This window comes from Theropithecus gelada, chromosome 10, assembly GCF_003255815.1.
Source record: "Theropithecus gelada isolate Dixy chromosome 10, Tgel_1.0, whole genome shotgun sequence".
Taxonomy (NCBI): Eukaryota; Metazoa; Chordata; class Mammalia; order Primates; family Cercopithecidae; genus Theropithecus; species Theropithecus gelada.
In genome coordinates, this window is record NC_037678.1 from 53,925,441 (window position 1) to 53,945,981 (window position 20,541).

The window sequence follows — 20,541 nt, forward strand, 5'->3', positions numbered from 1 at the left end:
AGATGGCGCCACTGCACTCCAGCCTGGGGGACAGAGCGAGACTCTGTCTCAATAAAAAAAAAAATAAGAAAAAGAAAAAAAGAACATAGAGGCTGTGCTTACTATCTTTGTGACCTTGAGCAAATTATGTCAGCTGTGTGTGCCTCTGTTTTCCTACCCATTATATGGGGATAAAAGTAGTCCTCATTTCATGGGGTTGTTTTTACAGAGTAAAACATGTAAAGGGTAGACGTGTAATGTGGTTAGAATAAGGCCTGGTACGTGGTCAAGTGGAAGAAATAGAAATATGTATCTTTATTTGGGTGTCTCACACGTAGCTCACACTTCAGTTGTGTCTGAAAAGGGCTCTTCTTTTTTATCTTACTTCTGCCTCTTGGATCTTCCTCATTACCAGTAAATGGTACCAAAATTCGTATTAAGTCAAGGTTCTCCAGAGCGACAGACCCAATAGGGTGTGTGTGTGTGTGTGTGTGTGTGTGTGTGTGTGTAAAGAGATTTAAATAAGCAATTGACTCATGTGATTATGGAGGCTGACAGGTCCCAAGTTCTGTCGTCCGCAAGCTGAAGACAAGCCAATAGTGTCGTTCTGATCCTAGGATTGGCAGGCTCAGGACCCAGGAAGAGCGGGTATCTGCTTGAGTCTGGAGGCAGGAGAAGAAATTTGCTCAGGAGCTGAAGACAGAATCTTCTTGATTTTGAGCTAAACTTATCCCCATACCTACTTCATCAGCAAGTCCTTTCCATCCTGTCATCAAACTTTGTCCAGAACCTCAGTGCAATTCCAATAAACTCTAGGAGGGGGTTTGTGTACGTGTGTATGTATGTATGTGTGTGTGTTTGTATGATCAGCTGACTGTAAAATTTACAGGAAAATCCAGAGACAGAAATAGCAAAGACAATTATGAAGAAGGTCAAAGCTAAGGGACCATTATTACCAGATTCCAAGTCCTGCTGTAAGGTCATGGTAATTAAGATAGCGTGGTATTGGTATGAAAACAGATACGTAGAGTAATGGAATCAAATAATGAGTTAGAAATAGACCCACATGTAAGCAGTCATTTGAATTTCAACAAAAGCACTAATGCAGTACAATAAATGGTGCTTGGTCAGTTTGATATCCAGTGGGGGAAAAGGTGATTCTTGACCCTTACCTCATACCAAACACAAAAATCAACTTCAGCTGGATCATAGATTTAAATGTAAACGGTAGAACAATAAGGCTTCTAGAAGAAAGCAAAGGAGAGTATCTTCATGAGCTAGGGGTAAGCAAATGTCTTAAATAGGACAAAGAGTATAGTTGTGAAGGAGAACTAAATTCATTAGACTATGTTAAAATTAAGAATTTCATTAAAAAATACTGTGAGGAGAGTGAAAAGACAAGCCACAGACTGGGAAAAGGTTTTTATAGTCTGTATAATGGCTAGAGTGTTCACATCCAGAATATATAAGGAGGCCCTGTAGCCAGATTTGGCCCTGTGCCCATTTTTGTCAATAAAGTTTTATTGGAACACAGCTATACCCATTTGTTTATATACAGTCTTAGCTGCTTTGATGCCATAAGGGCAGAGTTGAGTAGTTGTAAAGAGACCGTATGGCCTACGAAACTGAAAATGTGTACTATTTGGCCCTTTTCAGAAAAAAACAATTGCCAACCTCTGCTTTAAATAATTAAGAAAATTCAACAATAAATGACAAGGGACAGTCATTTCACAAAAGAAGGCACCAGATCACTAATAAACATGCAGTGGTGTTTGAGGTTATTTACTTATCAGGGAACTACAGATGAAATGTTAATGAGCTACTACTATATACGTACCATAATGGCCAAAATGAGAAATAAAATACCAGTTATAGAGGATATGGGACAACCGGAATGTTCCTACACTGTTAGGCATGGGAAAATCGGTACAACTATTTTGGAAAACAGCTTGGCAGTATCTTCTAAAGCTAATCATGCACATTCCTTGTCACTCAGTAATTCAGCTCCTCAGGTATCTAACCCAAAGAAATGTCTCTGTCAGGCACGTGCAGGAATCTCACAGCAGCACCACACTGGAAAGAAGCCCAGTGTGTGGCCACGTCACTCCACCCGGCAGCATCGGTAACTCTCACAGCCGTGAGGCTGAGTGAAGGAAGCTGAACACAAAAGTACACACTTATGATTCCATTTGTGTAAAGTTCAAAAACAGGCGAAGCAAATCTATGGGGTTAGACGTCAGGACAGTGGTTACCCTTGTCAGGGGAAGAGGGCAGGGATGGGAAAGGGGTGTAAGGGGGTGCTTATGGGGAGCTAAACATGTTGATACAGGTGTGTTCCCTTGCAAAAATTAATTGAGCCATATTAATGCTTCTTTGGGCATTTTTTTTCTGTGTGGATTTTATACTTTAATACCAAGTTTACAAAAATATATGCACATATATATGTATATGTTTATATGTATGTGTATACACACACAAACGCACACATACGCACTCTCATCCTTTCTCATCTTGATGATTGCAGTGGTCTCCTCTCTGGTTCTAGTCCCTTCTCCACCAGCAGACAGAGGGAGTCTCTTGAAACCGAAGTCCATCCCATTCCGCCTGTGCTCCAACCCTCCGTGGCTCCCATCTCACATACACAGCAGAAGCCCACATCTTCACCCCTTACACTTAGTTTTCAGAGAGATAAGTCTCTTCCACATTCCCGAATCCTCAGCTTATCTCATATTTCATTTACCCACTTAGAGTAACAAGTACACATCAGCCAAGTCGGTGTGGGAACACACCCACTGGCTCTTGGTGAGCATACAGCCCACCTGCTGGAGCAGAGGCCTGTGCACACCACCAAGTGGCCGTTGAGCTCTGGGAGTTCATTTTCTGCCCTATCTTCACCAGAGCATTTATCTTCACCAGAGCCTCTGATCTAACATATGGTTTACCTTACTTAGGGACTGTCTCTGTGTCCTGCCTCCAACCCTATATTAGAAGTTGAGTTCCCAGAGATGTTGTTTTGTTCAGCCATGCAGCCCCAGTACCTAAAACAGTGCCTGGCACATTCTCCACGTGGCTTGTTGGTTACACAGATGAGTGACTCCCCATGGCTCCTGACTTGGTATCCTCCTCATAGGAAGCTCTGGCCAAATGTTTGTTGAGTGACTGTTTTAGTCCCTTCAGGCTGCTATAACAAAATACCAGAAACTGGAGGTTTTAAACAACAGAAATTCGGGCTGGGCGTGGTGGCTCATACCTGTAATCCCAACACTTTGGGAGGCCGAGGTGGGTGGATCACTTGAGGTCAGGAATTCAAGACCAGCCTGGCCAATGTAGTGAAACCCCGTCTCTACAAAAAATACAAAAATTAGCCGAGTGTGGTGGCACATGCCTGTAGTCCCACCTACTTGGGAGGCTGAGGCAGGAGAATCATTTGAACCTGGGAGGCGGAGGCTGCAGTGAGCTGAGATCATACTACTGCACTCCAGCCTGGATGTCAGAGCGAGGCTCCATCTCAAAATAAATAAATAAATAAATAAAATAAGGCCGGCATGGTGGCTCACACCTGTAATCCCAGCACTTTGGGAGGCCGAGGTGGGTGGATCATGAGGTCAGGAGATGGATGGAGACCTTCCTGGCTAACACAGTGAAACCCTGTCTCTACTAAAAATACAAAAAATTATCTGGGCATGGTGAGACATGCTTGTAGTCCCAGCTACTTGGGAGGCTGAGGCAGGAGAATCACTTGAAGCCAGGAGGCGGAGGTTGCAGTGAGCTAAGATCACGCCAGTGCACTCCAGCCAGGGCGACAAAGCGAGACTCTGTCTTAAAAATAATAAAAAATAAATAAAATGAAATAAAGTAAAAACAGAAATGTATTTTGTACAGTTCTAGAGGCTGTGAAGTCCAAGATTAAAGGTGCTGGTAGACTTGGTGCTGGCAAGGGCCTGCTTTCTGCTTCATAGATGGTGCCTTCTTGCTGTGTCCTCCCACGGCAGAAGGGGCGAGCAAGCTCTCTGAGGCCTCTTTTATAAGGGCCTAATCTCATTCATGAGGTCCTTTTCCCCCTGACCTCATCATCTCTCAAAGGCTCTACCTCCTAATACCATTACCTTGGGGGTTAGGATATAACTTATGAATTTTGGAGGGACACCAACATTTAGACTATAGGAATGGGTGAATGATAGAATTCACTTGAGTGAATGATTGAACCATGGGAAGGTGGATGATGGATAGATGGATGGATGGATGGATGGATGGACCACCAATTCCAAGCCTCCTTCCATTCTGGTCCTATTTCAGGAAGTTCCTGTCTTTGAGAAACTTAATAGGCCTGTCCCCATTTTCTAGCCAAGAAGATTGGGTTTCTGTTACCTCCTGTTGGTCTCCCATGTCTCCTCTTGGCTGAAAAGTAGCTCTGTGGGGTCAGGAAGGCTATTAGCCTGTTTTCCAGATGAGGAAGCTGTGGCTGGAAGAGAAGAGACTTGTTCAGGTTACCCCAGCACCAGCCAAACACGCCCGCTCCTGAACCCTGCCTGGGGCTCCTCTCTGTCCCCTGGTCTCCCCTCAGTGTTGCGTTCCCCTTTGTGCTATTGACAACAGTTGCATCTGGGAGGTGACGTGCAGGGGACACTGACTTCTCACTGTCTTTCAGGGTCACCGGGAGCAAGAAGTCCACTAAGAGGACCAAATCCATCAATGGCTCCCTCTACATCTTCAGGGGTCGAATCAACACTGAAGTCATGGAGGTCGAGAACGTGGAAGATGGGACAGGTAGCCCCTCCCCCAGCCCTGCCTGCGCCCTCCCTGCTCCCTCGCACTCTCTCTGTTTCATTTAAATATATTTTTTTCTTTTATCATGAGATGTAACCTACTTACAGAAAAGTACCCAGAGCACAGATGCATAAAGCGAAAATCTGGGTGGTTAGCATTCAAGTTAAGAAATAAAACACTGCACCCCAAATCCTTCCTCCTTGCAATACCTTCTTCCCACTAAAAGTAACCACTGTCTGAATTTTGTGATGATCATTTTCTTGCTTTTTAAAAACATTTTTATCTCCTAAGCATTTATGACTAAACATTTTAATTAAAATTTCTGTTTTTGAACCTTATATAAGTGGTTATATGATTACATGTGTTTAAGTGGCTTTACATATATGTGATTATATATATATGTATATATATATATACAACCCACCTGGTCATATAATGGTCATGACCATTTTACTTAAATGGTCATAAAATATGGTGGCTGGGTGTGGTGGCTCACACCTGTAATCCTAGCACTTTGAGAGGTTGAGGTGGGCAGACTGCTTGAGCCCAGGAATTTGAGACCAGCCTGGGCAACATGGAGAAAACCTGTCTCTACAAAAAATACAAAAACTAGCCGGACATGGTGGCATGCAACTGTGGTCCCAGCTACTGGGGAGGCTGAGGTGGGAGGATTGTCTGAACCCAGGAGGTCGAGGCTGCAGTGAGCCATGATTTCACCACTGCACTCCAGCCTGGGCGACAGAGTGACGTCTTGTCTCCCCACCCCAAAAATATGGTCTACATTTTTTTAACAAACTGTTTATTTCACTCAGCACCATGTTGGTGGGGTTCATCCATGTCTCTGCACGTAGCTGTTTGCAGCCTGTTGGTTTCCGTTGCTGCAGAGTGTTCCACCACGTGAACGTTCCACGCTTCATGCATTCTTTGGGTGATGGACATTTGGCCTGTTTCCACCGCTCACGGTCACGTACAGTGACGCTGTGAGGGCTCATGTGAGCATCTCCTAGTATGCGTGCTTTTGAGCTTGTCCAGAGCGGGGGTTCTTGCTTGGTTTTGAGCCATAAGCCCCTTTGGCAGTCTCATGAAGCCTGTGGAGCCCTCCTCAGATTCAGGCTTTCGCTTCCCTAGATCATGCTAACCTGTTTGAGAGGTTTTCCAGGTCCCATCCCAGCCAGCGTTGGGTAGGGGTCCCATGTTTAACTTGGCTTGTCAGTCTGGCACTAAAGTTTTAAGTAATCTCAGTGCCCGAGTGAGATGGGAGGAGCCCAGGAAGCATTTTGGGGCTCCAGGTAAGTGTCTCCCCATGAGTCACTGCTGTGTTTGTGCCTAGATGCAAAGTCTTAAAATGAAGTCCTCTGTCATTGAGTGGTTGAGAGGGGTCTTTGTTTGCATAAGATCTTCCTTGTCCACTGGACAAGGATAAGAAGTGAGCGTTTGAAGGGCTGGAAGTCCAGTTCCCCATCCTGATGCAGGCGAGGACCCTGCCCTGTGCTGGGGTGGAAAGGCTTGGTAATGGGGAGTGTTGAGAGTCACGCGGCTGAGTGTCTGCTGTACCTTTGCCTCCTGCCCCCACCAGCGGATTACCACAGCAATGGCTATACCGTCACCAATGGCTGGAAGATCCACAACACGGCCAAGAACAAGTGGTTTGTCTGCATGGCCAAGACGGCGGAGGAGAAGCAGAAGTGGCTGGATGCCATCATCCGCGAGCGGGAGCAGCGCGAGAGTGAGCGGCGGCTTTGGGGGGCTCGCTTGGGACCCCTGAGCTATGCGTGGCTTCTTCTGAGTGGGGGCTGTGTCTAGGGAAGGGGCATAGGGTCCTTTTCAGGAGGATCAGAGCTGCAAGAAGCAGGTATTTGAAGGGACAGGGAGCTCTGGGACTGTTCCAACTTGGTAGTACCTCAGAGGTTGCCCACTAGACAAATGGGGAAACTGAGGCCCAATAGAAGGATCTTCCCCTCAACTTCTGCATATCAGTCAGTGGCTCCTCCCTGCCCGACAGTTCCGAGTCAAACTGTGCATATCATCCCTGGCCTCCCCTGCAACACCTGCTCCCCAAATTCAATAGATCAACAAGTCCCTTTAACTCTGCCTTTCGCGTATATATCATACCCATCCGCTTCTCCTCTCCTCTCCCTACTTCCACCCAAGACAAGCCACCATCCTCTCTCAGGAATATGGGCCCAGTGGGGCCAAATCCATGGATTGTTTGTCTAGAGAAGCTAGACATCTGGATTTTTAGGTGACATTTTCTGATCCTAAATGTTGCATCAACATTTATTAAAATGATATTAGGCCAGATAAACCACTGAACTGGGGGCCTGGTTAGGCAGGGTTGTGACCTCTGAAATTCGGGCTGAGAGTGTGGTCACGACTGGGATGGGGTTCAGGGATGTGGCCTAGCTGAGGCGGATCAGTATCTCCATGGTCTTTGTTGGGCACGTGGGATCATGGGTGGGGGTGTGGCCCAGGTGGGTCTTGGTGGTGAGAATTGGTTGTTGTCCACATCCTGAACTCAGGGCTGGGTTCACAGTGGTCACGAGCACGAATCTGGAACCAACTTCCTGGGTCTAAATTCTGGTTTCACCACTTCCAATTGGGCAACCTTAGGCAGAGAACTGAACTTCTCTGGACCTCAGTTTCTTCATCTGTAAAATGGGGATAATTATGGCACCTTATTACTATGGGTTTCTCATGAGGAGTACTGTCATGTAGTAGGTGCTATAAAAGCATTTGCTGTTGTCAACACTAGATGGGAGTCAAAATAGAAACATGTGGGCAGAGATTAGGGTCAGGTCCTGTGAGCGCTGGCTGGAAGAATGACCAGGCTTTTATCACTGGGCTGGAATGAAGATCCTGACAAGTTTTCTGATGACCTGTGAATCTGGAGACCCGCCCTCGGGTTGGGGAGGCAACATAGGAAAGTGATTAAGAACATAGCTGTAGCCGGGCGCGGTGGCTCAAGCCTGTAATCCCAGCACTTTGGGAGGCCGAGACGGGTGGATCACGAGGTCAGGAGATCGAGACCATCCTGGCTAACACGGTGAAACCCCGTCTCTACTAAAAAATACAAAAAACTAGCCGGGCGAAGTGGCGGGCGCCTGTAGTCCCAGCTACTCGGGAGGCTGAGGCGGGAGAATGGCGTGAACCTGGGAGGCGGAGCTTGCAGTGAGCTGAGATCCGGCCACGGCACTCCAGCCTGGGCGACAGAGCAAGACTCCGTCTCAAAAAAAAAAAAAAAAAAAAAAGAACATAGCTGTAGAGCTTGATTCCTGGGTTGAAGGCATGACCCCCTGTTATCCCAGGACTTAACCTCTGTGGGTCTCAGCTTTGCTGTCTGTAAAATGGTTGTTTTGAGGTATCATTGGCAGGTGCCTAGGGCAGTGACAGTCGGTGCCTTCTAGCTGCCGCTGGCGTGGTGGTGGTGGGGGGCAGGTGGGGGGGCAGGTGGCAGGCCGGCTTTCAGGAGCTGTGGGCCTGCCCCTTGTCTCCCCCCGACCCCTCCCTGCCCTGGGTCTGGTGCTCTCTCCAGTGCTGACCGTGCCCCTGTGCAGGCCTGAAGCTGGGCATGGAGCGTGACGCCTACGTCATGATTGCGGAGAAGGGGGAGAAGCTGTACCACATGATGATGAACAAGAAGGTGAACCTCATCAAGGACCGCCGGAGAAAGCTAAGCACTGTCCCCAAGTGCTTTCTTGGCAAGTGAGTGGCCTCACCCTGAACTCCCTGGTTCCCCAGGCCCTCAGCTGGAGGTGGGGCAGATCATCCCCATCCACCCATGCAGCCTGGCCCTGCCCAGGGGCCGTCCTGGCCAGAGCCACAAAAGGACCTGAATCCTCATGGAGCAGCCCTCAGAGGTCAAGAAGGCTAGTGGGGTCCCTGAATCAGGTCTTTCAACCCACTGCCAGACATAAGTTTTCCACCGTGACCTGGTACACCCATTCATGTAATACATGATTGAAGCGGAGGTTTCACAGAGCTTACTGTGCTTGATCCCACTCTGAGAATATCTGTTTCTATTCTGTTCTATTCCTTCTATTCTATTCAAGTTGCTTCTTCATTCATTTCAAAATTAATGCTGGCAAGACCCATGACATTGTTTCATAAAGCACTAACGGTTTGAAAAATGCTGCTGTAGCACTTGGGAAAAGAGAAGCCACTCTAGGTATTTCAGGCAGGGAGGTATTGAACACAGGTGATTGATTACAAAGGTGTTTTAAGGGCTGGAAGAATAAAGGTAGGCACCCCCACCCCATTTTTTTTGGCTGGGGCTGCCATAACAAAGTCACACAAAACTGTGTGGCTTAAGCAACAGAAATGTATTGCTTCACAGTTCTGGAGGCTGGCAGTCCCAGGTCAGGGTGTCGGCAGGGAGGGTGTCTGGTGAGGCCTCTCTTCCTGAGTTCGTGTGAGGGGCAAGGGAAGCTTCTATAACCTTCTCAGTGCTCAGAGCCTCCACTTCCTCTGTTTGGGAAATACAGCCCCATTTTATAACTGGGGTTCAAAGGGGTCAGAACACAGGTGTGATAGGCTGGCTCTTACACTCAGGTCACCTGAGGGTGAGGGCTGGGGCACGGGAGAGGCAGAAGAAATCCAGTCCTTGTAAAATGACCAGGCTGTTTTGAGGCCCTACAACGTGCTAGACACTCCGGAAAGGACAGTGCCAAGGACTTGCAACCTCATGAAACTTGTGGTGCAGCTGGGGAGAGAAGTTTGCCGGCAATGCGGGAACTTTATTTAGAATGTAAGGACTTAAGCTACCTCCACTTCCTAAAGCCTTTGCAGAGGCCTAGGGTAAAAGCTGCCGTTTTATCACAGTGTTGCGGACCAGGTGAGAGGTTGCGTGGGCCATGCTTGAGCCAGGATGGTCATTGTGGAGGCAGGGAGCAGTGGCTGTGTTTTGGATAACTTGGAAGGCAACAGCATTTGCTGATGGGGTGGAAAAATAAAGGGAGTTCAGGACTGCGAGGCGCTGGAAAGCTGGAGTTGCTCCTTTGAGAAGGGGAAGAAGACGGTGGGAGGGGCAGGCTGCAGGGGGCAGCGGGAAGCCCACCAGTGCAGTTGTGGACGGGTTACGGTCAGACTGGTAGACACCCAGGTGGAGATGTGGGCTTGTTGGTTGGATGCAAAATCTTGACTTGGGGAGAAAGGTCTGCACTGGGGACCTACACATGGGATATGGCGTTAAATGGTCTTTACAGCCACAAGATGGCCTGAACTGCGCAAGGGAACCTGAAGGGAGAGAAGAGGCAGGCCTGAGCCCTGGGGCCCGATGATGGCATTGGAAGGAGGAGGGGGCAGAGACCCCTGAGTGGAGCTGCTGGCGAGAAGGTGGTGCTCCTCCAGAAGACATGGGGAGGAAGAGGCGGGGAGGCAGGAGCAGGTCCCTGGGAAGGAGCAGGAGCCCGGTGGAGATTGAAATGCTGATAGACATTCAGGGTGCAGTATGGATGTTGCGCAGGCCACGGAGGCCGAGTGTGGACTTGGGGACAGCTGAGTGTGGACATGGCCTGAGGTTTGTGGTGGAGGGGCAGCAGGTGGGAGGGTTCAGACCCGCAGGGTGCCTTGGACTCAGTGCACTGTTGCCCTCAAGGGTCGGGAACTCCAGCTCTGAGCTTCCATGGAGAGGAGAGTTTGGGCCCTGGAGTCCTGCTGGCTGGGGCAGGCGGGGCGGGGCGGGGCAGCCTGGCTGGCCTTTTCAGCCAACTCCTAATCCCACAGGAAAGGAGGTTTTTCTCTCAGGAGGGGCTGCTTCCGGGCCCCCTGGGGCCGGAGAACCTTCCCATCTTCTGCCAAACTGCCCAGTCCGGACCGATGAGACAGCCTGTCTGTGATCAGAACTTCGAGGAGTGTTCTGCCTCCTCAGGAAGGATTAGGGAGATTTCTTTTACTGCCCATTTGAAATGGAGCCAGGATTGCGGCTTGTTTTGTAACTGCAGGTCTGAAAGGGCCAGCCTTTCTGCAGGAGATTGTTCTGATAAACGCTTCTTCCTGCACGCCTTTGCTGGTACGCACAGCCCTAGGGTTTGTGATCCTGCTACCCCCGCCAGGGTTCCACTACTGAGTCTTCTTGTCCAAGATGCCGCCCTGGTCCTCTGGGGTGGAAGGACTTGGTAGCCACCGAGATATTGATCAAGCCCTTTGCTGCATGTAATGGCATTCAGCCCTGTCTTTTAATCCCCACACAACACCGTGAAACAGGCACTGCCATTTTCCCCATTTTAAAAGTGAGGAAACTGAGCCACAGAGAGGGGAAGGGTTCTGTACAAGATTACAAAGCCACACTGGTGCTGTCTCCCACTGTACTCTGCCTCATCTATGCATTTTTATTTCTACTCAGCACATTTTATTTTTCCCTAGCAGTTCCTCTCTCTACATCTCTCTCCACCATTAGGGAACTGCATGAATATAAAAAGTATCTGATTTATCTTTTGGTTTTTAGAGACAGGGTCTCGCTCTGTTGCCCAGGCTGGAGTACAGTGGTGTGATCATAACTCACTGCAGCCTCAAACTCCTGGGCTCAAGCGATCTTCCTGCCTCCTGAGTAGCTGAGACTACAGGTGTGTGCCACTGCGCCAGGCTTCTATAGCAAATTTTTATTTATTTTTTGTACAGATGGGGGTCTTGCTTTGTTGCCCAGGCTGGTCTCAAACCCCTGGCTTCAAGCAATCCTCTCGCCTTGGCTTCCCAAGGTGCTGAGATTACAGGCCTGAACCACTGCACCCGGCCTGATTTGTCTTTATCACCCTCAAGGGTTGGGCTTTGAGTTAGATTTAGACTCAAGTTTTGGTTCTCTCACTTTCTAGCTGTGTGACATTGGGCAAGTTTCTTAACCTCTCTGAGCCTCAGTGAATGATCAGATAAAGGGAGATAATAAAACGTGCCTCTGAGGACTGTCAGAGGATGCAGTGAGAGAACACACGTGACTTGTGCAGCACAGTGCTGGCAGACACGTGGGAATTGTACTGGCTGTGCATGATGAGTGTATGAAGGAGGGGCCTCTTTCTGCCCCGCTCAGAGAAAAAACTCTTAGATGCCACATTTAAAAATCAAGGAAGAAAATCTGTGTATTAATGTGGAGGGTGTCCTGCGGGGGGCATGGCCTGTGCCCTCTGGTATCCTCAGATTAGCAGGGGAGACAAAACAGATTCACTCATTCATTCACCACTCAGTGTTAGTGAGTCCCCGCTATGTGCCAGTTGGGAATAGGACAGATGAAGTCCCTGCCCTCATAGAGGTAAGTATCCAGTGGGGGAAATCAGACAACAGAAAAGGAGACAGATAGAAGGGAATTTCAGCCACTTGCTGAATACGCTAAGGAAATACTTAGAGTGAAGTCAGGACAAGAGGAAATGGGGCTAGTTCAGCAGGGTGGGCAGTCAGGACCTCTCAGGGGAAGTGACATTTAACCACGATCTGAAAGACAAGCAAGAGCCAGCCATGAGAGGGTGTGGGGAACGACATTCCTGGCTTAGGAAGCAGTAGGTGCAAAAGCCCTGAGGCTGGGGTGAGCTGTGAGTGATGGCGGAACAGCAGGAGGCCATTGTGGCTGGAGGTGAGTGGTCAGAGGGGCAGGAGATGTGGCCCCAGCAGTTAAAGGGGGTCACCTCAGGCAGGGCCTTGGCAAGCAGCTCACATTTCCTTCCTGGTGCTCTGGGAAGCCACTGGAGGAGTCTCGGTAGTGGAGTGAGTTGAGGATGTCACTCGTCACCCTGGCCCGGATTGAGGGTGCTGGTGGAGCTGTCGGAGCTCAGGGTGACCAGGTGTGGCGAGGCATGTATCGCAGGGGCCGTCAGGAAAAGCTTCTTGGAAAAAGAAGGCCTTGGGTTTCACCCTTGGCATAGATTAGATGCTGTTCGGTTATGGACGTCTGCCAGAGGGAAGGCTCCAAGGTGGAAGGGGCCTTGGTGTCTTGGTCACCTGTCCGCACAGGTGCAGGGTGTTAGCATGCACGAGAGGGTCGGTGAGGATTTGTCCAACATTGTCATCTCCAGGAGGCATCCCTGAGCTGTGGAGTCACAGGGATGGGTATTCCAGTGGGTACCGCCCAGTCCCTACCCTCTTGGAGCCCACGGCCCATGGAGGGATCAGGCAAGGAAAAGGGGATTCTTGTGCTGGGTCATAAGTGGTACCTTGGGCCTGAGCTCAGGCAGCTTTCTTAGGAAGACTGCAGAGACATTTCCCTGTGTATTCCCTGTGCCTCGCCCTGGCCGTGGCCCATGGTAGGCTAAGTAGATGTTTACTGGGTGAATGATTCTAGGAGGAGGTAGGAAGGAAGGAGGGACGAAAGCTGACATATCCTAACTCTCAACTCACCCCACCATCCCTGACTCTCAAACTCCCCATCAAGCTAGATTGCCTTCTCCCTGTGTCTCCAGCTCTCCTCACACTGTCCCGAGCTGCGTCTTTCTGGGAGCTTGGACCTAGCTGCCCTTTGCACCCCAGCGCCCCTCCTCACTGGCAGATCACTGGTTTCCTGACCTTACTTCTCAGGGCCTCTCTGCACACTGATCCCCCTGCCCAGAACACTCCGCTGTACCCCAGAGGTGGCTGGCGGTGCCCCACTGACCTGATACAGTTAGCAGACATGTGTTCCTCAGCCCGTGTAGTGCTTTCAGGAAATATTGGACTCAACATGAACATTTAATGATGGGGAGATTTCACAGGAAATGCTGGATTTCCTCACTCGCCTGAGAAGCTGTTAGATGCGTTCATCTTCTAACATAATGGGCCATGATGGGCTACACTGAAGAGTGACTGCCAGCTTTAGACACAGCAGGTGCTGGCTGGTTCCGCACAGTCTCCTCTTGGCCTGTTTGCCTGTTTACAAGTTTGAGACCCCTGCCCTAGAGATGAATTTGATTGGGTTTTTGCATACTGCCTCCCAGCTCAGGATTTCATATGACTAGAAATTTTGCCTGCTAAATCATCCAGAAGGTGACTGAGCGAGCCACTTGCCAGGTGAGCCCTGATGAGGCCCAGAGAGATACAAGGACCAGCCCAGCTTTGCCCACCTCCTTGATCCACCAGAAGGTGGCAAGACCCAATTTGGGCGGAAACATAGGGCAGAGTTGCTGTCCTCTGGGCTGTCTTCTGTCCCAGCAGCTGCTGTGGGATACTTCCTGGCCCCTAACCCTGGCCACAGAGTTGCTAATCAGTGCCAGACGTGGCCCCCAATTAGACAGCTGGTGGGCCACCGGACACCGGGTCTCCAGCTTCCGAGAGTGGGCACTCAAACCTCTGTTCCCCTCCTTCAGCTGCTGGCAACATTCTCCCTGTCTCTGAGTTCCAAGACTTTGAGAATGGAACTGGGGGTGGACAGGACCCAGAACAATCCCTTCCCCACCCGGGGCCCCTGTCCCACAAAGCAGATGCATTTCTTCTGCACCCCACTCTGCCTCCAGCCAGGGCATTCTGAATGCTCCCGCACACACCGCTACCTACACACCCAGGCAGGTCTTTGCTCTGCCAAACGCTAGGAAGCTAAAAATAGCCCTGCCCCCCTCTGGCCCTGTAATTGGAGGCAGGACAGCTGGTTTTGATAAGCAGGGTGCTCAGGCTCTGGCCAGCTGCCACCTGCTTTCATTGAACACAGATTGCCTCGGCGGAAACAGTCCCATTCCAGGCTCTCCCTTTTCCTGCTGAGTTTTTGAGTGGATTGAGCTCTGGGCTGAACCTGAGAAGCACCCGCAAGAACTAGGACCCGGGGCACTGGCTGAGCCTCTCCCCACTGGGCAGTCATGTGGGAACTGGAAAAGCTGCCTATCTTCCTCTGGCCTGGGAGCACTTCTGTCTCCCCGAGAGCTTCCTGCTGACCTCAGAACATTGCTTTGTTTTTCTTTTTTTTTTGAGACGGAGTCTTGCTCTGTCGCCCAGGCTGGAGTGCAGTGGCTCAATCTCGGCTCACTGCAAGCTCCGCCTCCTGGGTTCATGCCATTCTCCTGCCTCAGCCTTACCAGTAGCTGGGACTACAGGCGCCCGCCACCATGCCTGGCTAATTTTTGTGTTTTTAGTAGAGACAGGGTTTCACCTTGTTAGCCAGGATGGTCTCGATCTCCTGACCTCGTGATCTGCCCGCCTTGGCCTCCCAAAGTGGTGGGATTACAGGCGTTGAGCCACCGCGCCTGTCCCAGAACATTCCTTTCTGTTGGATGGTTCGTTTCTTCATTTGTTCCATAAATGATCATTGAGTCCCGCTCTGCATCAGGCCCTCTGGTAGGTGCTGGGATAGTGCCATGAATAAGACAGAGAAAACGTTCTGTTCATGTCATTCCATTCTGGTTGGGGGAGATGGCCAATAAATACATGAAATAAATCTGTAAACAAGACCACTTCAGACAGTGAAAAGTGCGAAAAAGGAAGCAACACAGAGATGTGATGGATGGGATAGGGGTCGGGGACCATTTTAAATGAGGTAGTCAGAGAAGGCTTCTCTGAGGAGGTGATGTTTGTGCTGAGACCTGAAGGATGAGAAGGAACAGTTGCATGAAGAGCTGAGGAAGGGCGTTTCCAGGCAGAAGGAACAGCAAGTGCAACAGCCCCGAGGCAGGGAGGAGTCTGGTATTTTTGAATAAGGGAAGGATGGTAGGTGTGGCTAAGGCGTAACTAGTGAGAGGTACTGGGGGTGAGATCAATCAGGGTGGGAGCGGGTCATGCTGGGCCTTGTTTATGTCCATGTGGGAAGAGTTGGGATTTTTTTCTGAATAATGAGCCTGTGGGAGGCTTTTGAATATGGAAATGACATGGTTTCATCACTGTTAGCGCTCCTGACTCCCCACCATCATCTTTCTGGACCCCCTATTATTTCTTCCTGCATGTTTGTCCATTCCCTCTGTTCATCTGTCCAGCCACCACCCCATCCAGCCATCTGTGATCCATCCCTGACCCATCCACCCATCTACTCACTCTCTTCTTCATCCACCCCATATCAAGTCATCTGTCTGTTCAATCATCCACTTACCCACTTACCTACCTGCCCAGGTGCTGGGTGTCTGTCTGGCCAGACATCCATCCATCCATCCATCCATCCATCCATCCATCCATCCATCCAGTAATCCGTCTATCTAGTCACTCATTCACCAACCTGCCTACCCAGCCTCCCTCCCTCCTTCTCTCCCTCCCATCCATCCATCCATCTATCCATCCATCCATGCATCCATCCAGTGAGCCTGAGGCAGACCTGGAATCTGGTCACACTTCTCTCTGCTATTGGTAATAAGAGAAGCGTGAAGCCTCAGTACAACCCCAAGGGCTATAGACTCCTAAGCTCGGCTTCCCTGTGGGAAGGTCTAGCTGTCATTCCCAGGGGTGGTTGTGGCCAGGCCAGCTTAGTGCTTGTCCCTGTGATCCCAGCATTGGGGAAATCCTCTCAACCACATACTGTGTTCCTGGCAGTGAGTTCGTTGCCTGGCTCCTAGAAATTGGCGAAATCAGCAAGACGGAAGAAGGAGTCAACTTGGGCCAAGCCCTGTTGGAGAATGGCATCATCCACCATGGTGAGTGGAGGACTGGGCCCAGCTGGGCCAAGGGGTAGGAACAGGTCTGACCCCAACTGTGCCACGTTTCCAAGAACTCAGGCGGCTCCTACCCTTTCGTGCAGCCACCTTGTTTTCTGGGCACAGTGTGGCCCACAGGAACGTGGATGCCCTTGTAAAATTGCCTCTTAGGCACCAGCAAATCAGGGACACCTCAAAAAGCTGGGGACAGGGGAGTAGAATCTTTTATCTGTCCTTTCAAGAAATGTCAAGAACCTTTTGGTTAAGTTTTAGTTATTCAGCAAATATTTATTGAGTGCCTATAATGTGGCAGGCACTGTTCACACCACAGAATGGGAGGAGGACGTGCCTGTCATCATGGAGCCGATCTTGTAGTTGGAGGGGACGATAAGATCTTTACAAAGCAAGATAGTAAAACATGATAGGTGCTAGGGAAGGAGGGTAAAGAGTGTGGTGTTGGGGTTCACATTTGAATAGGGGAGATGGGGAAGGCCTCATTGAGAAGGTGACATTGGAACCAGGACCTGAGCCACCAGTGAGGGAGGGACCCAGGTGGGCAGCATGGTTCCAGGCAGAGGGAACAGCCAGTGCAAAGTCCTCAGGCAGAGTCTAAGTGGGTTGTGCAGAGAATAGCAGGGAGGGAGTGTGGCTGCCTCAGAGTGAGGAGGGGGCATGGTAGGAGACGAGGTCAGAGGGCACAGGACTGATGGGAGAGTCCAGGAGGTGAGAGCAGATCCTATAGAAAATCGTAGGGTCTTTGGCTTTTACTCTGAGTGAGCTGTGAAGCTGTTGCTGACCTCTGCATAGAGGAAAGTCCTGCTCGGATGAACATGTTAACAGAATCCCTCTGGCTGCCCTGTGGAGACTGTTGGGACCAAGGGTGACAGCAGGGAGCCCAGCAGAGAGGCTGCTGTGATAGTCCAGGTGGGAGGCGGAGGCGGTTCGGGCCAGTGTAGGAGTGAGGTGATTTATATCTTGAGGGTTAGGGCCTTATAGGCATTGCTAATGGATCTGAAGCATCAAGGATGACTTTGTGGGATAGAGATGGCTCCCTAAATCTCAGCAGTGTGGTCTCAGGCCCCAGCACGCTTGTCCCCACCCATTCATTGGTGATCTAGATCCAAGGACATGCTCAGCCAGAGGGGTCCCAGTACAGGCTGGATCAGGGGCATTTCTGGGTCCCTCAGCCCTGCAGATGCCCCATCCCAAGCTGTGAGTCTCAGCAAAGGCCCTGCACGTAGCAGGAGGATGGGGTATCCTCATGTGCAAAATGGGGAAGTCATAGCACCCACCTCGTGGGGTTTCGGTGAAACTGCCCAGCATAAAGCCTGGCCAGCAGTGAAGGCTGAGGCTGGTAGGCGTGGCCGGGAGGGGCCGAGGGGGCGTGGCCGATAGAGTGAAGGCTGATGCTGGTGGGCGTGGCCAGGAGGGGCCGAGGGGGCGTGCCCGGCCTCACAGGTCCTCCTGTCTCTCCAGTTTCCGACAAGCACCAGTTCAAGAATGAACAGGTGATGTATCGTTTCCGCTACGACGATGGCACCTACAAGGCCCGAAGTGAGCTGGAGGATATCATGTCCAAGGTAGGGGCCCTCCGCCCCCATGACCCTGACTCAGCTGGCCTCATTTACCTCCACCCCGAGTTCGCCTCGGAGCAGGACTGTGCCCCTTGGCTTGTTTGCCGCCTCCACTGGCCCCACCTCACCCCTGCCCTCATCACCCTGCCCTGCCCCGTCCTGGAAGCCATCTCTCCCATCAGCCTGGATTTGGAGGCTCATGAAGGATGTGGCCTGATCCCAGAATTCCTCCCCTTTTTTCTTTCAGGGTGTGAGGCTTTACTGCCGTCTTCACAGCCTCTACACCCCCGTGATCAAGTAAGTTACTCTTTCCAAGCTCCACTTTCAGCTCTACCTCTTCACAGCTGTGTGGCCTTGGGCCGGCAACTTAACCTCTCAGAACCGCAGTCTCCTTCTCCATTAAATGGGGCTTGCAATGGCACCTATCCTTTAGGTTTGTCATTAGGATTAAGTGAATTAAATTATGGGAAGCACTGCAGTGCAGTGATGCAGGGTATCACTTCTGGAGCCAGACAGACTGAACTTGAACCTGCCTCCTAGTTAGCAGCTGTGTGACCTTGGGCAGAGTTACTTAACCTCTCTGTGCCTCAACTGTTTCCTCTGTGAAATGGGGATAATAATGGGCTCCACCTCAGGGCCTTTGTGCCTGCTGTTCCCTCTGCTCAGAATGCTTTTCCTCTGCATACCTTCATGTTCGTTCCCTCACTTCCTTCAAATGCCTGCATATCACAGGGGTCTTCCCTGCCCACCTTCATAAAGTGTCACCAACCTGGTACTTTATGTCCTCTGTATTAGTCTGTTTTCATGCTGCTGATAGACATACCCAAGACTGGGTAATTTATGAAGAAAAAGAGGTTTAATGGATTCACAGTCCCACGTGGCTGGGGAGGCCTCTCAGTCATGGAGGTATGTGAAAGGCACGTCTTCCATGGCAGACAAAAGGAAAATGACAGCCAAGTGAAAGGGGTTTCCCCTTATGAAACCATCAGATCTTGTGAGACTTACTACCACAGGAACAGTATGGGGGATCTGCCCCCACGATTCAGTTGTTTCCCACTGGGTCCCTCCCACAATATGTGGGAATTATGAGAGCTGCAATTCAAGATGAGATTTGGGTGGGGACACAGTCAAACCATATCAGCTCCCTTTCTTCACTTTAATTTTCTTCTTCTTTCTTCTTCCTTCTTCCTCCTCCTCCTCCTCCTCCTTCTTTTTTCTTTCTTCTTTCTTCTTGGTTTTTTTTTTTTTTTTTTTTTTTTGACAGGATCTTGCTCCCCAGGCTGGAATGCAGTGGTGCAATCACAGCTCACTGCAGCCTCAACCTCCGGGCTCAGGCAGTCCTCCCACCTGAGCCTCCCAGGTAGCTGGGACTACAGGCATGCACCACCATGCCTAGCTAATTTTTTTTTTTTTTGGAGACAGCCTTGTTCTGTCCCCCAGGTTGGAGTGCAGTGGTGCAATCTTGGCTCACTGCAACCCCCACCTCCCGGGTTCAAGCAATTCTCATGCCTCAGCTGCGTGAGTGGCTGGGATTACAGGTGCCTGCCACCAGGCCTGGCTAATTTTTGTATTTTTAGTAGAGATGGGGTTTTGCCATGTTGACCAGGCTAGTCTCGAACTCCTGACTTGAAGTCATCCACCTGCCTTGGCCTCCCAAAGTGCTGAAATTACAGGCGTGAACCACTGCACCTGACACATATATATATAAATATATGTGTATATATATATAAAAATATGTATATATACATACATATATATATATGTATATATATATTTTTTGAAATGGAGTCTTGCTCTGTTGCCCAGGCTGGAGTGCAGTGGCATGATCTTGGCTCACTGCAAACTCTGCCTCCTGAATTCAAGCGATTCTCCTACCTCAGCCTCCCAAGTAGCTGGGATTACAGGCGTGCACCACCATGCCTGGGTAATTTCCTTACTGTTAGTAGAGATGGGGTTTTACCATGTTGTCCAGGCTGGTCTCGAACTCCTGATCTCAAGTGATCTGCCTGCCTCAGCCTCCCAGAGTGCTGGGATTACAGGTGTGAGCCCCTGTGCCTGGCCTAATTGATTGAAATTTAAATTAAAATGGCTACCTATTGGAGAGTGGAGGCCTAGGGACTCAGTAAAAGCTTGTCAGTGAATGTTGAAAGATGATTAACTTCTTTTGCTTCTGTTTCTGCATCTGTTAAGTGGACAAAGAATAGCTCTCACCTCTTGGGTTGTTGTGAGGATTAAATTCACGGAAGGTGCTTTGAATGGCTCTTGGCATTGTATAATGAACGCCAGTGATTGGTTATTCTCTTTACCACAAAGCTCATGGTTGTGGATGAAGGGAGAGAGGGTGACTTGATTCTTACCCAGCTGCAGATTTTTCTGTCCCTCTGACCTGATAGCTCTTATCACCTCTCAGAAGAGTGGAGAGGAAGGACCATTTCCTGGCATTTGCTGGCCCCATGGGAGGTCAGGCCCTGGGAACCACTTCCATCTGCCATCCTGCCTCAGCCCTCCTGGGCTTCTCTGCTGCTGCTCTTATGCAAGCCCTGGAAGGCAGGCGGGGCTCCTCTGCCAGCCTCAAAGAAGGGAGCGGCTGGGGAAGGTAGCAGACACCCACCAACTGCACGCGGGGCCTGTCCGACCCCCCCCAAGTCCTAAAGCTTGAGAGAAATCCTCCAACAAGACTTTATCAGCCTTGACATGGACTGGCCACAGAAGCTCGTTTTTGTCAG

The 20,541-nt window shown here is 50.2% G+C and overlaps 1 protein-coding gene across 1 annotated transcript in view; it reads left to right on the forward strand.

Annotated features, from left to right (window-relative positions):
- Positions 1-20,541, forward strand: part of PREX1 (phosphatidylinositol-3,4,5-trisphosphate dependent Rac exchange factor 1) — a 205,599-nt gene that overhangs the window by 131,524 nt on the left and 53,534 nt on the right. Inside the window, exons 8-13 of the mRNA XM_025399110.1 lie at positions 4,628-4,746; positions 6,323-6,472; positions 8,301-8,448; positions 16,141-16,241; positions 17,718-17,821; positions 18,063-18,112. Of these exons, the coding sequence (XP_025254895.1) occupies positions 4,628-4,746; positions 6,323-6,472; positions 8,301-8,448; positions 16,141-16,241; positions 17,718-17,821; positions 18,063-18,112 (672 nt within the window). The remainder of the gene's footprint in view (positions 1-4,627; positions 4,747-6,322; positions 6,473-8,300; positions 8,449-16,140; positions 16,242-17,717; positions 17,822-18,062; positions 18,113-20,541) is intronic.